This window comes from Martes martes (assembly GCF_963455335.1).
Source record: "Martes martes genome assembly, chromosome: 12".
Taxonomy (NCBI): Eukaryota; Metazoa; Chordata; class Mammalia; order Carnivora; family Mustelidae; genus Martes; species Martes martes.
In genome coordinates, this window is record NC_137900.1 from 85,320,604 (window position 1) to 85,338,041 (window position 17,438).

The 17,438-nt window shown below is 37.8% G+C and overlaps 1 protein-coding gene across 1 annotated transcript in view; it reads right to left on the reverse strand.

Annotated features, from left to right (window-relative positions):
* DENND1A (DENN domain containing 1A) overlaps nt 1-17,438 on the reverse strand; it is a 494,905-nt gene that overhangs the window by 345,049 nt on the left and 132,418 nt on the right. Inside the window, exon 4 of the mRNA XM_080819425.1 lies at nt 2,409-2,458. Within this exon, the coding sequence (XP_080675551.1) occupies nt 2,409-2,458 (50 nt within the window). The remainder of the gene's footprint in view (nt 1-2,408; nt 2,459-17,438) is intronic.

Consider the following 17,438-nt stretch of genomic DNA (forward strand, 5'->3'; position numbering starts at 1 on the left):
AATCACCTAGGGCATTACTCATCTCCCATGCTGACATATTTTTTTTTAAGGCAAACAGTATCAAGAATACATCTGGGGGGGGGGGCTCTGTGGGCCCCAGAATTTGGGCATAGCCATTCAACAGTGCTAATGCAAAGTGATAAAAAAAAAATGGTAACATTAAAACCTTTGTGTTTATTGTAAGTAAACTTCATTATTATCTCTTCTACATGAAAGTCTGCAAAGGTTAAAAGTGGGGAAAGAGAAGAGAAAAAATATAATCCTCAAATAAAGTGGAGTTTTTTGTTATCAATAAAAGTTATCGACACCTATAGGGGGTGGAATATAATGAAATATAAGAAAGAACCACTGTACAAAGCAAGGATTAAAGTAGATCCATAAAGAGACATTTCTGTCCCATATCATTTCATGAAAAAATAGGAGAAACATGATTAGGGGAGGGTGATCTAGACAGAAATGTTTTTAGAAGAAAAATATTCTTCTAACAACAAAAAGGCATCAGGACATTGGTGACAAAAAAAAGATTTTAAACTATTTAAGGACCCTACTTTTTTTTTTCCATTTAAGAATGTAATCATCCAGACAGGTAGATAAGTAGAGCAGTGTGGTTGGTGAGAGAGGAAGAGAGAGGTTTGTGTGTTGGGGGTGGATTTAATCTCATTGTGCATTTCTTTCAATATTAGTTTACAAAGTTAATTAAAGAATACCTATCCAAAACAGATCACCACTCTTACAAGAAGTCATGTAAAAATATATTCTCTTATTTTTCTTTGTTAGATACATAACCACATTTTGAAAACATTTCAGCTTTATTAATTTATATAAATATGCCTTTGCCATAATTTGTAAGACATTTTATAAGTGACTGGAGGAAATTTCATGCATCGCTAATTCATACATATAAATGTGAAGTTTGCATTAAACGTCTCTAAACAAAACCCTACTTCCTTGCTATTTTTAGAAGGAAAAGGAGAAAAAAGAGACAAGAGGACTCTCATTACAAAGACTGACCCTCTTAAAATTAAGGCTATTCTGTTTTGAGCATCAACCCACTAACTACTAAAACAACCCTGATCCCAGGATTTAAAAAGGCCCAAGTCTGGGAATACTACAATGGCTGATTGGCTTAAAAATAACATGTTAGAACCAGGGAAAACAGTGATTATAAGTGGTTGGCAACATTCCAGTGCTGCTTTTTAGTACTCTTTTAAACTCCTTTGGCTACCAATTCTCATCTCACACCATTTTTAGGTTTGTGCCAAACAAAGCAGGACACCACTCCTACAAAGTGTAGAAAAGACCAAGCAGCACACTACCCACGTGCACTCAAAACCACTAAAATCCTTCAGGCCTGCCGGGTTTGGGTACTCTGAAATCCAAGACAGATTCTTCCTGAAGATGAGCCATTTTCTAGCTTTCTCAGAACATTATTATGGCAGTTATTACTTGGGATATTTTCTAAAACCTCTGTCACTAAAAGTGGACTTTTTAAGACATACTGTAGGCACAGTTCATAGTTCAATTCTCTAAGAGAAAATTTAAAAGAGTAAATGGTGGGCAAATGGCTGCACAAATAATACGCCTAAAATGTAATGAAACACATAGTAGACATTTCTTGAAAAGAAGATTAAGAGGACCGCTTTGACATTTTATTAATAGTGTTAGTGAGTTATAGTTTTATACAGTTAAAAAAAAAAAAAAAGAAGCTCTTCCAAAATTGTTACCATTAACCAGTGGCTTTTTTTTTTTTTAAATCCACCAGACTATTTTAACTATCTTAGAGCTCTTATACTGACACCTTTCCAAGAGTTTACCATATTGCAAAATCTTAAGAAAATGTTCAGATGATGTTATATTTTTCTATAGAACCTATAGAAAATGCTTAGTTCCCAGAGATACCATTCTTAGCCACCTAAAATTAAAATGCAAGATACTATGAAGCGACATGCCTTTTAAATAGCTGAACACCTTTAAACAAGATAGGCCCGTGGCAATCTAAATTTTACGTTGAATCAAAGAAAAACAAAGTCCATGTGATACTCATTAGGCCATGGAATAATACCACATTACCTAAGTTAAATATGTTCATACTTAAATAAGAATGAAATAGCATTGGAATAAATACCAACCATTCTTAATCATGGTTCAAGTCTGATAACCAAATTCAAAAATTTAATGTCATGCGAAATCCACCTCAGAGACCAACCAATGCAAAGCTCCAAGCTTTAAACTTTTTGATAGTGTCCATAAAATCCCCGGGAAAGGAGAACACTGCAACTCCCCTTCAAACATAGACGTTTTAAATCTTGGTTAAAGAGACGGAATGTTAAGAATGGTATGGTTTTTATTTTCCATAGCAGGTTTATTGACACTTTTTTTTCTAGTAAAGTTTAAAAATCTGACACTACCTGTCCACATAGAAGGGGAAACAAAACTTGGTCAAAGTCTGTAGAACTTCCTGTGGAGAGAAAGAGAGATAATTTATACATCTAATGGGACCAATAAATCTAGCATTAACCACGGCACACAATCTAGCAACTTTACCCTAAAGAAAGAGGAGACAGATGAAGAAATATGGGCTTTATCAATTACATGGGAGGAGTACAGGCAGTCAATCATGAGAAATAATAAACATGATCAAACTTCATTAAAAATGAAAAATTAATCAAGAATCACACATGGGCAAGCAGCAGGAGCCACGCAGGAAAGCTCTGAAGGGAGGGAGGCGGTTGGGTTGCTGAGTGTTAACACCCCTCCAGGGACCATCTCCAGCCTGACCATATGGATCAGAGTGAATAACACCGAGCCACATGGGTTTGGCCTGGCAGGGCCGCTGTTGCTGGCACCGTTTTTGCCTGTTACCTAGGAACAGAGGGGGCTGGGATTAGACAACGCTTTCCTACATCAATAGGCCAAATCACAAGCAGAATAGAAAGCCAACTTGAAGATAATTGTCCCTGAATGTTGTCAACTATATTTTTTTTTAGAGTTTAAAACTTCATTTCCTTACTTTATAAAGAAGTTGCCATCTCTGGCATAAATATATTTTGTAATCAAACGATAATAATTTTAAGTATGCACTATTTTCAGTAAATGTCATTGTAAGTGGGCACACTTACCTGCTTATAATCTGTGAAAATCCAAAGCAATTAAATATCTTTCTACAAATATGTAGGTAATAAGACCAAATGCATCATTCAGGGGAAGTGCTCAAAAAGGAAGCAAAAAGCAGAGCAACATTTCTTATTCATAAAAGGGAAGCGTCTTGCATTAAGAACAGCACAATAAGAGACACAATACACAGTATGTGCGTGAGTGTGCACGCGCACGTGCGTGCATGTGTCTCTTCCCAAGAGACACATTTCCACGTATACGGCTTATATACACATAACTAAACACATATACAAGTAATTAATTATTACTTCCTTCATAAAATTTTCTCTAGCTTGACTTAATTTAACAGCAGACTTGGACAGCCCACAGTTGGTGCTTATCATAAGTTCACAGACCAACGTTATAAATTTTAAAAAAGTATTCCTTTCATGCATTTGATTTGCTTTTTAACTATTTAAAATCCCAACTTCAAGACAAAATGAAGAACACATTGTTCAGTCATTGAGAAGCTGGTTCAAATTAAAACAAACCTGCCCATTGCAAATCCTAATCCAAGTGATAAATTATAGATCAGTTTACAAATGTAGCACTTTTCTAACCAATAATAATGAATTATCAATGCTAACTGAATTGATGCTTCTCGCTTCATTTATTTTTAAAACCAGTTCTATCATTCAAGAAATAAACCACATCAATCTAATAACCCACTCAATGAAGCAGAAAGCACATTGACTTGCTCTGCCAGAGCATGTTCCGCCTACGTAATTCAATTGAGCATATCCTATTTTTTAATATCATCTTGGACTGGTACTATGTATATCACAGCACTGTTAAGGCATGTCATGAAAGAGTAAAGGCAGAGGAAACTAAAAAATGAAAACGAGTGGGTAACAATACTTCAGTACATTCTTTGAGGCATTATTGCTACACCAGTTAATTCCATCATGTGGCATCCAGAAGTCCGTACATGTTGTTTTAAAACTAATTATGTTTAAGTAAATTGCAAAAGCTCATCAAGAATCAGAAAAATGAGCCATGTCTCAGAGCAATAATGTTAGTGTCAGGCAAATATTGGGGAAAAGGTCATAGAAATCATTTCAATGTCTGCAGTCTAAAACATACTCTAACCCACATACGCTCAACTCTTATGATTTACATGCACAAAAAAAAATTCCTTACAAATTTCCTTTCACATCAGGTTTCAGATGCCACAAAGCATCTCCTGACTTCAGTGTATGTACTGAGCATCCTTTAACACTCAGTACCCAGTGCTCACTCACTGCCAACATCAGCTACAAAGACAGTTATCCTTTACCCTCAGAAGTGACAGGTGCAGAAGTGTTTCTCTACTGTATGCTGGAGTGGAGCTGCCAAAAGGCCTCAAGATTTTTGAAAGAAAGGACCCCCATGGCTCCGAGGAAGCATTGTGCTCTACAGCAGAGTCAAAGGAATCTAATATGCCCAACTTATTACTCACTACAATATAGAAACTACTTACCACTTTCTAATGTCGAGAGTAATAACCAACCGTGAACTTGTCTGTCAGATAATATTAGAACAAATATCAAAATACCCAGTGTAGGCTGGGTATAGCCCACCTCCCAAGAGCTTTCCTTTTACCCAAGAAAGCAGTGATAAGTCTAATTAAGCAATGGGGCAGGAGGAGGGGAGGAGGGAAGGGAATATAGGCAAATGTAGGCACATGTTTGTGCCTTACAATATGTTTCTTCATGTTTGTGATATTACAAGAGCTTGATATTCCAATTTAAGTCAAACAAGCCAGTGGTGTGCTGTCAGAGGAGAAAACAGAAATGAACATCTACTCTGTGTTAGGCATATTCACACATTATCTCAATCAGAACTGAAAAATCTTCTTAGTTTGATAAGCAGAAGACAGGGAAAAACAAGCAGTGTTTCTTCTAAATAAAAACTGCTGAAACAAACCAATTTTCTTACTACTGATTTTTGCCTACACACACACACACACACACACACACACACACTTAACTACCTTATCCTCTATTCCAGAGAAAAATACAATTACCTGAAGATGAAAAGTACCACTCCCCAAGAGAGGGGACTCCAAAACCCTAATTTAAATATAATTTGAGCATTATATTTATGGAAGAGTGTCTTTTCAACATTAACTTTATTGGAAAAAGTCACTAAGTAGTTAGCAACCCCTTTTTTCCTCTCCAGGATCTATGTCTTTGGTTGGGGAACTTTCTTTGAAAATGGTAATGTTCCTGTTTTCTCCCCTTTTCCTCTTGCCTACACAAGCTCTTTCAGACAACCAGTCTCAGTACAACCGCAACTACCACCACATAAATCAGATCTTCAAGATGCAGTACGGCTGATGAAATGTAAATGACCTCATTGCTAAGGCAGGGGGTGGGGGAAATCGTGCCAGCTCCCCAGATCAATTCCCAAGTTTATATTTTCACAAATCTTTTTATGTACAGTTTGATTTTTTAACATTTTAATGAGCAAAAAAGTGAATCTATAGTAGCCGGTCACCACAGTTAAAGTGCAGGGCATGAACTAGTTCCCAGGAGGGAACCAGTCCACCATGTCACCACTGGCTTTAGGACATTCGCCACCTGGTTCCATGTCCCCAGGTTCCAACTCTTTTCATAATCAAAACACTGCTGACATTATAAACCCCAGACGGGTTTTCTAAAATCCTTCCCAATCAATATATCCAACACATAACTTATTGGAGACAACACTGAGCTCATTGATTAAGGTGAGTTCAGTAGCAAAGTTTTCAAAATAAATGAGACAAGAATTCAGCATTCAACCCCTAGTGTCACTAGACAATTTATGAAATAGGCAATTTCTAAAAGGGCTTTTCTTCCTAACAAAATCAACGATACTTCATGTGGGAAGTAATAAGAGCTAGGCGGGGGGGTGGGGAGCCTCGTGGAGGACAGACCGTTGCACAAACCTTTCAGTCATGCATATATCAAACAGCAGATTGCACAGTGCAGTAGAAAAGCAACAACATCTACAAAGCTCAGTCCACAAGGAGATAGACACCAAGCCTCAGAGTTTGAAGCAAACATGAAATCCACACAACTAACACTGGATTCACTTGCAAATGAAACTCAGAAATGAACTCAAGATGCATTTCAGTCTCCTTTGGATTCATTTCATCCAATGTGAATTCTCCTCTGGACGGAAGGCCCTTTAAGGGGACTTGCTCCAATCTGGAGGAAGCGGATTTTGTTCTGCTGAAACTGTGGCGTTCTCTTAAAAACCTAGTAAAGTTTTACATTTACAATATTATCCATCATAGAATCCTATTTGGGAGCAAAACTGGGAAGACTCAATTTGATGCAGTTAACAGATTATTAATAAGGCTAAACCAATTTGCTCTAAATTTGGGGTGTGGGTAGGGAGGTGTACAAGATCCTACAACCAACAGTTTGGAGGTCCATACTTTGTTTCCATTGCTTCACTGAGACCCATAAACGAAAATTAGTTGTATTCAGCAGATGAAAACAACCAACAGTCAGACAGTGACATATACACCCCACAAATAAATGCCATCTGAAAGACAAAAGCGCAGGCTGATTATAATATCCACTGGGGTTACAGAATGTGGGGAGATGAGACACATTTTCAACAGTTCAAAGGGAAAAAGAAAATGTTTGCAGGAAAACATTTAAATAAAGGAAAGAGACAGCCTGAGTAAATGAATGTATTTTAAAACACACAGAGCTATAATCAGCCACTTTGCAGCTTGCTGAAAGCTAGGACAGCAGTAGATAATTTACCCTTGTCCAAAAAGAGTGAAGGAGGGAGAGACGGGAAAACAGTGGGAGAACATTTCCTGAGTTTTTTATATCTAATTTATTTGTTCATTTCAAAATGTAAATGTGTGATGAAAAGATCAGGGGAGCACAAATTCCTAAAATATTCTATTTCAATGCTCAAATTTTTTTTAATAGCATGAGGGAAATGCTGACCGTCTAAGTCCTGCCATTGAGATCAGTGCCACTGACTTGAAAGAAAAGCCTTTGATTGATGATCTTAAAACTCAAGCTGAAAGTTAAAAACAGGACACACACAAAATCCAAACACACGAAAAGCTAACAAAATTTCTACTCTAAGCCATTCCAACTTAAAACCAGGGACTCCAAGGGAAAGCTACCAGAGGTTTTAATGCTTGTGATTAAGAAGGGTAAAACAGAATGGTAAGTTTTTAGAAGCTTAATTAGCACCAAGTTCAAGAATGTTGATCAGAAATTTCTAAATATGAAAATGGGAAACACAACCTTTTCTCTATCTCTATAAATGTCAGATTACATCCAAGATCCATAACAGAATTATAGCCAAATTTTTTTTAAAAAAGAAAAATCTTTGAATAAGGGAGTTTTACAGAAAGGCCTTTCAACACCTAAACATAAAAGCTGGGTCAAATTTCTAACAATGCTGCTCAAATGCTACAGAGTCTGTTTCCTTTCTTTGGTATATTTCAATATTTACTCCCAGTTTACCTTTTTTTTTTTTTCCTTACAAATGTTAGTTAATTTTGAGTCATGTATATGTTATCATTATGTTAATTTGTATAATGCCTAATATACACAGTCAATGTAATTCAAAGATAAAATTACAAAAAAGTACAGAAATTCTTCATATTCTATAACATGTATCATATAAATTTTATATCTAAATTAAGTATGTCGGTGGAATGCTTAACAACAGCTGAAGAACCACCTCTTCAGTAGTTTCACTATTTTTAAGTATAGATCTTCATGACCTTGGAAGTCTAACGTAAAAATACTGGATCTTACAGAAAAAATTTTAACAAAATCACTTTTTCCCTTTTGTATCTCTCCATATCTTCAAAAAATTACTTAAAACTAAGTCATTCCCAAATTACAGTATTATCGCATCCTTATTCTGAGATTTCATTTGATTAACTTGAAAGCTTATAGCAAAGAGGTGAAAATGAGAGAGCTACACTTTCAAGATCGGTAAACTTCTTGACATTTGTTTCACATACTTACAAAATGAACAAATGATTTGGTTGGAATCTCTTACGATTAGCATTTGGTGGCGTCAGTAACCAAATTCCTTGGACTTAATATTATTACTGTAAGATATTTTGCCTTGTTCATTTCCTTAAAGATTTTAAGCCCTGTTATCTGAACATTGATATTATCAATATATTTAAAAGGAAGAAAGATGGGGGAAATGGGGGAGGGGGAAACACAAGTCAGCACATACCGAAGGAACAGGGTCCCAAAAGTAAAAGTGCAAACATGATTTCACTGAAGAAGCAACTTGCCCTCAGGAAGATACTACTTAAAAAAAAAAAAAAAAAGAGCACTGATAGAAATCGTATTTTGTAAGCATATTAAAAGCTGTCAGCTTTTAAATATTTTAAATGCACACAAAAATGTGCACAGATGGGCAACTTTTCTGCTCACATTAGTCTAGAAAAAAAAAATCTTTCATTATCAAGCTCAAAGTCCTTGAATTTTTTAAACTTAATTGTGCCTCTATTTCTTAGAATTCACACCCAAAGGCCAAAGCTTTCCTGCCACCAGTCCTTCAAATCTGACTTGGACATTACACGGGAGGAGGCTCCAAGCCTCCCTGAGGTCTCACTCCTTTTACAACACACGAAAAAGCAGTCGATAATGGGCCCATGCTGAATTCACTGCTCTCCACGTCTCCTCTTGGGACACAAGCCTAGCAGATGTGATAAAAACTGTGTCAGAGAAGTGGCTCTAGTTTGTGCCTTAATGACAACTTAAGCCTCTAAACCAATACAACCAAAGGACTAACAGAACTGGCTGTTACCTCTCTCTCCTGCCAATCTTTGAGTATCTCTGAACTGAATTAGCACCTCTACCCACAGCATCCCCTGCCACCCCCACAAAATCCATTCTAATTTTAAAAGACAAATGAATTCAGCAAACACATCGGTGGCACAAGTGTCTGGGCTGTGTGTGTGTGTGTGTGTGTGTGTGTGTGTGTCCTATAATTAAGCCCTAACTCGTATTTCATGTAGTTTAGATTTTCTCAAGGTATGATTGTGCATTCAGAGGTCTTGAACGAGTGCCTGGTTTATTTCCTCTGATCACCACCCCAGTAACCATATTAACACGTATGACTGGTAGACTTCCAGGTTCCAAAGAGTGCCTACAGGTCGAAAAACTATTTTTAAATATGTTCAACCACAGGAAAGAAAAGTGATATTCTGAGTTACTGAAACATTCTAATTATTAAAATTTATACAGAAGAATTTTTAAAACCGTGGGTGGTGATACTTTTAACTCGTAAGAACTCTTTGTCTTACCTAATGATATGGTACCAAAAAATAGATTTAAATGTGTACTTCTGATAACATTTTCTAAATTCTATAATTCAGCCTTCAGATGATAGGCCTTTTTACCCAGTATCTTGAAAGCCTATTCAGTCACAACTGCATACCCACTTAATCAGCAATCATTGTTCTGGGATGCAGGACTTTGTTGTCAAGACAAGCACCAAAACCTTAAAAAATTTTTTTTCAGAACTGGCATAAGAAAAAAGTGATCTTTGTCAGACAAGGACAAATTTATGCAAATCTTTTATAAACATTCACAAACATTTATTTAGCTTTTGAAATGTTGGCCTCATTTGAGAGCATGAAAATGAGGGGGAAGTAGGAAAACGCGAAGGACAGCTTAGAAGCTGGCGCGCTCCATAAATATTCAGAAGGAAGATTATAGGATTCATGTTAGGCTGTCTTAGGCTTCTCCAAAGTCCACACAGAATAGCAAAGAACAAAACTAACGAGAAGTACAGCAGATGTTAGACAATGCATCAGCCTCTTTCCCTCTCTCACTTGGCTATACTTGGACGCTTTTATATTTTCTTTCAATATGGTTAGGTCATTCAAGGATTCTCCTATAGACTCTGTATTGTGGCTACAGATCTATAAGCTGGAGGTCTGTCAGCTTTCCAAAAGTTTCCAATGAAAAGGCATTATGCAAATTCTACCTCTCTTACCCTCTTTCAGGGGGGAAAAAAAGCCTCCAGTATGCAGTCATCGGAGTATTGGAAGCCCCAGCCTTCATTTCTGTATAGCTGTGTTTGCCTCAGGGCCACGCTGCTTGTTTTGACAGTGGATCCCCCTAGATAGTTGGGATTAGTCGAGCTTGTTTAGATAAACTTGAAATCAAGGCCTTCTCTAGGTAGACAGCTAGATGTAGCTACCGAGTTTCCAGCTGCCTCCTCCTTTCATCCCCAAACAACTGGAGATTCACAGTAGCTATCACAGCCACAGGCTATGTCACATACATAAGTACAAAATTAAAGGCTGCTAAAAGAAGCCTTTGTAAGTCTTAGTGCTAAAATAAGGAATCTGTACTGCTTGGTTTATACAAATTATTCTAGCACTACCAGTATGGAACTGAAATCATCAGTTAACAAGGCATATTAATCAAGGTTCCCAGCTTCTTCGGAGAGACAGGATCATAGTTTGATAATATAGCTAACCTTCTGCTTCTCAGCTCTTGTATGAGAGTAATCGCTTAAAATGTTGAAAAAGAAATAATAGGCTTTATTTATCCAGTGGCAGGAGATGTCAGACACCATCAACAAACACTGGGAACACACTATGAAGATCAAACTGTAAAAATCAAATCCGCTTTTGAGAGAGAATTATTCAGCAATTGATTAGACAGGGCCCCACTGAACAGTCACCTCCAATTACAGAACTGCTTCAAATCAACTTTTATTTCCCCACAAGTTGCAGATTCTAATAAAATGCTATTGGGAAGACTCAAGCACTGAGGAAATTTATACTCAGAACAGATCAATGACATCTCATTAGAAAGACAAAAGGCAGGTGCTACGAAACAGCAGTGAAATTTTTAAAATTATACAATTTAAATAGTTTTCCGAAATCTAATACTCAAGGATTTCACTCTTTTGCAACTAGAAAGTGTCTCTTCAGAGGGCCGGCAAAGTGTAAACAAAGAAAATAATTCAATTCCACATGTATCTTTTATTTTACTTTACACACCATGCTCTAACATGTGCATCCCAATGTTTACCCGAAGCTGGGATAAACTATACACACAACAATAGTATCAGAATAGATGTCAACACTTTCCAGAACTATTCAATGAGACACCATCAGCCCTGAGAGCCCTCTACCCTCTGACCACACCATCAAGTCGCACAAGGCAGACATCAATCAATCAAGAGTTGACTGATTCACCAACAAAAATATGTTCTCATAATTGAACAGCAAAGCCACTATTTAAAAGAAAAACTTAATGACGTGCAAGACATTCTGGAACGGCAGTCATCAATTTGAAGTTTTCCTATGGAATTTGTGGTTCATTTCAGTTACAACTTACAAACTAAAGAAGGAGTCAGCAAACTTCTTCTCTAAAGGGCCAGACGGTAAATATTTGAGGCTTTGCAGGGCACTGATGGACTCAGTCACAGATTCTTCTATTTTGTTTGTTTGTTTTTAAATAACTCTCCATAAAGATAAAACCACCTTCGCTCAAAGGTCACACATAAACCTCCACTAGGCAGTACTTGGCCAGCTGACTCTAGTTTGCCAGCCCCTGATCAAGACTGTCAAGGAGCCTCATCATACAACAGAACCCAAACTCATCAACACTCAAATTCTGAAATTTCTGAAAGGTGAAATGACCAGGCCAATCATATTGGCTCTAGGGTGATTCAACAGTTCACACTTGGTTATCGCTAAATGGCTGATTGTCTACTGCATACAAACATGTTCTCTTTTTGGAAAATTATTTAAAATACAACAACAACAACAAGAAAAAACAGAAACAAAGAATTACAAATCAAACCTATTTCCACCACTCAAAATTCACAATGGTTTTGTGACACAAACTCTTCAGAGAAACGATTCTTTCTTAACAGCTCACTGCTATCACAGGTGACGTTCAGGGGTTTTCTTAACAGATAAATTGATTGACGCTCTTTGGATCACGGACAGCTCTTCAATAGTTATTTTGTCCATAATGTCATAAAAAGTATTAAAAGAGAAGAAAGCTTTACTCACCGCTCCCACAAACACCACACGCTACACACCCAATGTTCTGTTCGACGTAGAACATGGAAGAGCCTTCTCACTACTGAATTTCTGGCCCTTCTTTCAACCTCTTCCCCTGAAGTGTTTCCCAGGATTTTCTCTTCCTTCTTCTCACTCAGCATTCTCCTCTGTTAATAGTCTATTTACACTTTAATTATCATTATGTAAAGGTCTTAAATTCAAATCTTCGCTCTAGATTATGTCTAACACCCGGCTCTGTTCTTTTTTCTCATGTCCCGTTAAGTACTTTAAGCTCAGCATGTTGAAAATCCAGATGCATCATCTAGGTTCCTGGAACACTCAGGCTCACTAAGCTCTTTCACCCCATCAAAACAAGAAAGGAGCTCAGACAACCACTATTACTTGTTTGGGGGTGGGGGCAGTGGGAGAGACGATCCGTTTGAGGGACTTAGATTCAAGTACTGGCCAATTGGTTGTTGAATTTTAAAATAATTCTGTGAAGAAAAGCTTCTGATTCCTTAAAAACTTTCCAAAAGTTAATAAACAAGAAGGTAGACAGAAAGGAGACCCTGGAATGAAGCGTATTTCAGTCATCTTAGAAAAGGAAATGTGTATATTTAAGATAATATCTTAGAACCAATGTGCTAAGGGCCCTGTCTGCATGGAGCTTCTGATCTAGTTAGAAAGACAGACTCTTTGCAAACAAATACATGAATGTAGAATTCGACTGTGAAGGGAGCTTTGAAAGAAGAGGGTCTTCTGACAGAATGATGGGGGGTGAAATTAGATGGAAGGGTCACGAAAGATCTCAGGAAGTGGCACCTTGAGCTGAGACTTTGGGAATGAGTAAGGGTTCACCAGTCAAAGACTGTTAGAGGAATAGGGAGAGAAAGGCCAAAAAAAGAGCATGAACGAAAGCCACTGAACAAGAACCCCTGACACACTCAAAGAACTAAAATCAGCCTGGCATGCTGAAACAGAGCAGGGCAAGAGGAAGAGGTTGGGGGATGCCTGAGTGGCTCGGTTGGTTAAGTATCCGCCTTCGGCTCAGGTCATGATCCCGGGGTCCTAGGATGAATCTGGCTTCGGGCTCCCTACTCAGCAGGGAGCCTGCTTCTCCCTCTCCCTCTGCTGCCCACCCTCCACTTGGGCTCTCTTGCTCACTCTGTCAAATAAATTTTTAAAATTTTAAATAAATTTTTAAAAAAATTTTAAATCTTAAAAAATAAATAAATAAATAAGATCAGGTTGCATAGGGTGTCAGGGGCCAAATCATGATGGGCGTTATAGGGCATGTTACGGAGCCTGGACTTTATTCTAGCGCACTGAAGTCACTAGCAGGGTTTGAGTCCTTTACATCACTTTGCACATCACTTTCTGACTTTGCCATAACCCCCAAGTCTTCCAGATTGCAAGGGGTTCAAAGGCTATCCTCAGCAAGCTCTTCACCTGAGCTCCCACGCCAGTCCTGCAGCCGTCATTCCTAGCATTCAACTGACCATCATCTCAGGACCCTACATTTCCACGGGAGAGTAAAGACACACACCTGGGTGCCGGTCAGGCCTCCGGTTCCTCGGGGAAGGAAGGGGAACCTCACACAGGAGCCTTAATAATAACCCAGCAGCATGGAAAGGGATTATGGATGAAGAGAACAACAAAGGAAGTGTAACAAATTTGAACAGGATCAGCTTAAATTTCTCTTCAGAACATGCTCTTGATAATCTGGTGTTCCGTCTGAGATCCCAAAGTCCATTTTCCTGTATACGAAGAAAGTAGGACTTTTTACTGCAGTAACGTGTTATCTATCATTGCATTTCAGAAGCCACTGGTTATAAGACTATTATTTTTCAGTACTACTGGGGGAAAAAAAGCTTTGAATGATATGCCATCAACTGTAAGATGCATCCCAATTTCAGAGATGTTAAAAAGTGAAAAATCGATGGAATATATTTCCCACTTGACTGAGTTAAGAATGGTGGGGATTATATATCCACTGTCAGTGTCTAGTGGGGTACCCAGCACAGAGGAAACACCTTGTGAAAGGTGGTGCTGAAAGATGGCTGGATGACAATCTGGAGATTTAGACGCAAAAATAAGAGCATTAACTGAGCATTTACTATTGCCAAGCACCGTGCTAAGAGTCTATAGGTTGTATTGTTTAATCTCCGTAGGAAACAGTGAGGCCAAACGGGCCAAAGGAGAACTGAATTTATCAGAGAAACAATATTTATTCTTTTTTTCTTTTAAGTAGGCCCCATGTGCTGTGTGGGGCTTGAACTCACAACCAAGAGTCACATGGTCTGCAACTGAGCCAGCCAGGTACCCCAATATTTATTCCTGATATAAGAAACAAAAGTAATGGAAGAAACTATTAACGTTTGTATAAATGTGGTATAAGCCATTTCTGTCAAAAATTTACTATTTATGTTTAATAAATATAAGAATTATGTACAAAATTTAAGGTATCTAATTGACCTACATAACTTGTTCTGATTCAGCCTTCATTATGTTGCTCATATACCAATGGTCATCTGCTCTCTGGAGGGGGTAAAGTGACAAGCAGAAGGAAGCTAATACGGGTCATGCTCTATGCTAGAAGTTTTACATATGCTCAACGATCCTGCCAGTAATCTTATGTATCATAAAGATTATCAACCTCTTATGCGTGAACTGAACCTTAAAAGTGGAGTAAAATTAATCAGGTAGAACAGTGAAGTAACTTGCCTAACTGGAAGTAGACAGTGAATGGAAAAGCTAACATTCAAATCAAATTCAAGTTCATCTATCCCTGGAGCTTAAGTTCTTTCCACAGTCCTCAGCTTGCTGCTTTGTTGACTACAAATCAGAGTCTCATTCTCGGTTCCTGCTGGATTAGGATTCTGTCTCCACAGTTACAAACACTCAGACAGCTCCAACTGTGCGGTAGTAGCCCTCCATGCTGAAATGAAGCTAACGCCTCTCTCCCACCTCACTCTCCAACTACAGCAGTGGACTGTAAGGCTTGTGTTATCACATGGTCTTCGGTTAGAGGAGCCTCATGTGCCGGCTTGCCCAGGACATCCTGGTTTGCTCAGTTTGTACAATCATGGTGCCCGTTTCACTCTTCAAAGTGTTCTAGATTGGCTGCTATGGTCCTCAGACTCTTGGAAAACCATAGCGTGTCTGTAAGGTCCTGAAAGAACAAAGAGCTGTTCTATCTGCCTTGTGATAGAAAACTGGGGAGTGATGTTAAAAAGGTTTTATCACTTGACCCCAGGCTCTTTATCCACATTAAAGACTTACCTACATTCTAGTACTTAATGCAATACCAGACACATCATGAACTACATGGAAACAGCAAAATCTTCCCTTTGCTTCATTTTCCTCATGCTACATCAGAAAACATCTATCGAACTAGGCTGATCCGGGTATTGTGTATACATCACGCCCACATCTCCTGCCAGTTCTACAAAATTAGTATTACTTCTTGTTTTACAGATGGAAAAAAAAAATGAGGCTGAAAAAGTAAAGCCTTTGCCCAAAGGGCCTTTCCAAAGCCAGATCTCCTACAACGTAGGGATACCTACCTTCTACTATTTTTCTTTAGGCCAAACATACCAAAAAAGAAGAAAAGGAAAAAGAAAAAAGAGGAAGAGGAGGAGGAGGAGAAGAAAGAAAAGCACTTAAAATTTGTAGGGAGGGATGATAATTGTTAAGAAATAAGTGAGACATGAATAATGCAAAGATTTTAACTGCCATTAAATCTGTTTATTATAACAGATATATTTTAGAAATTCAGAAATACTTCTCAATTTACTAGCAGTTTAGATCTCTGGAAATGATAAGTATCTGGAAGGTTGGAAGAGTTCTCTGTTAAAAATAATGTTCTCAACAATTTACAGTTTACACTTCTAAAATCAGATGTTACTGAAGAGGCATCATGTTTGAAATACATTCAAATGTAAGAATCTTAAAAGCCTCTGGTAGGTAAGATAGGATTTAATAAAATGTATGTCTTCGTTTGTCCTACCTCGTTCAAATTCTGAGCTCAGAAATCACAGTGCGAAAGCTATTCTAATAATCTTTTATTATTACATATCAAATATTTGGACTACTAATATCCGTGCATAGTACCAGGTACTAGAGATATGGACATGAAGCAAGCAAGAAACCCTGACCTCCTGCTTGGGGGGAGGGAGAGGATATATAAACAATAACATGCAATAAAGTGTTTTCAGTTTTCTGACAGAATGGTCATGGAAAAAGGAAGGTACGGAGAGTTTTACCGGGGGGTTGTGAAAGACCCCTCAGAGGTGGTGACATGTGACCTGACTTTTGAGAGATGAGTATTTACTAGACAAACTACTGGATAAAAATATTCCAGGAATAAAAGCAACATGAAAAAAATATTATATCACATATTTCACAAGACTAGTATATAAGTACATGAGCTTTGTTAAGCTCAACATTCTTTAAAAGATCATCTTAATTCTTTTATAAATACCTTTTCATTTTCTACCCACCAACCCCGACCTGCTATATACCCATGTACACACAGTACTGACTAGTCCACGGTATGGGTTTCATCCTAATTCACATTTGAAATCTGAAACTGACCAAAGTTACACAGTTTGCAATTACAGTAGCCACAGGACTCTCGACTCTACTGCGTGTCTTGAAAAAAACAAAAGCTAACACAATAGTACAAAGCACTATATGCGACCAAAAGGGCTAATTTACAAGGACAGTGGGGCACATTACTAAATTTCTAAGGTTTTGAACACGCAAAGTCTCAATATGCAGATTTCACAACTGAAATAAATTAAAAATAATTAGCTATTTGAAACCCCTTCATCACCATTTAAAGAGTTTCCATATTTTCAGTACATTTTCGAACATATTCAAGAACTGTTTCTGATTATATCTCTTCATCTTTACTTGACAAAGTACTCTCTCTTCCTCTTGCAACTTCTCTAAATTTTGCTCTGGAACAGCACGGGCTCAGAAAAGAAAGGTTTTCCAGAATTCTTAGGCTCTGCCATATTCTGGAGGCAAAGGTTATCACATATAACCCTAATACCCAACAAAACAAAAGCACCCAAACCGGATTACCCTGCTGCCTTAAATCTGTCCCTAGACAGGGGAGCCACCACATAACTACTGGTTATTAGATGCCATGAATGATTCTGAGCACTCTTACACACTTCACATCACTTAACCCCCACAAAGACCCTAGGAGGTCTTTACTATGATTATCTCTAGCTTACAGATGTGGAAATGAAATCCCGAAGAGGTAAGTCCGGTA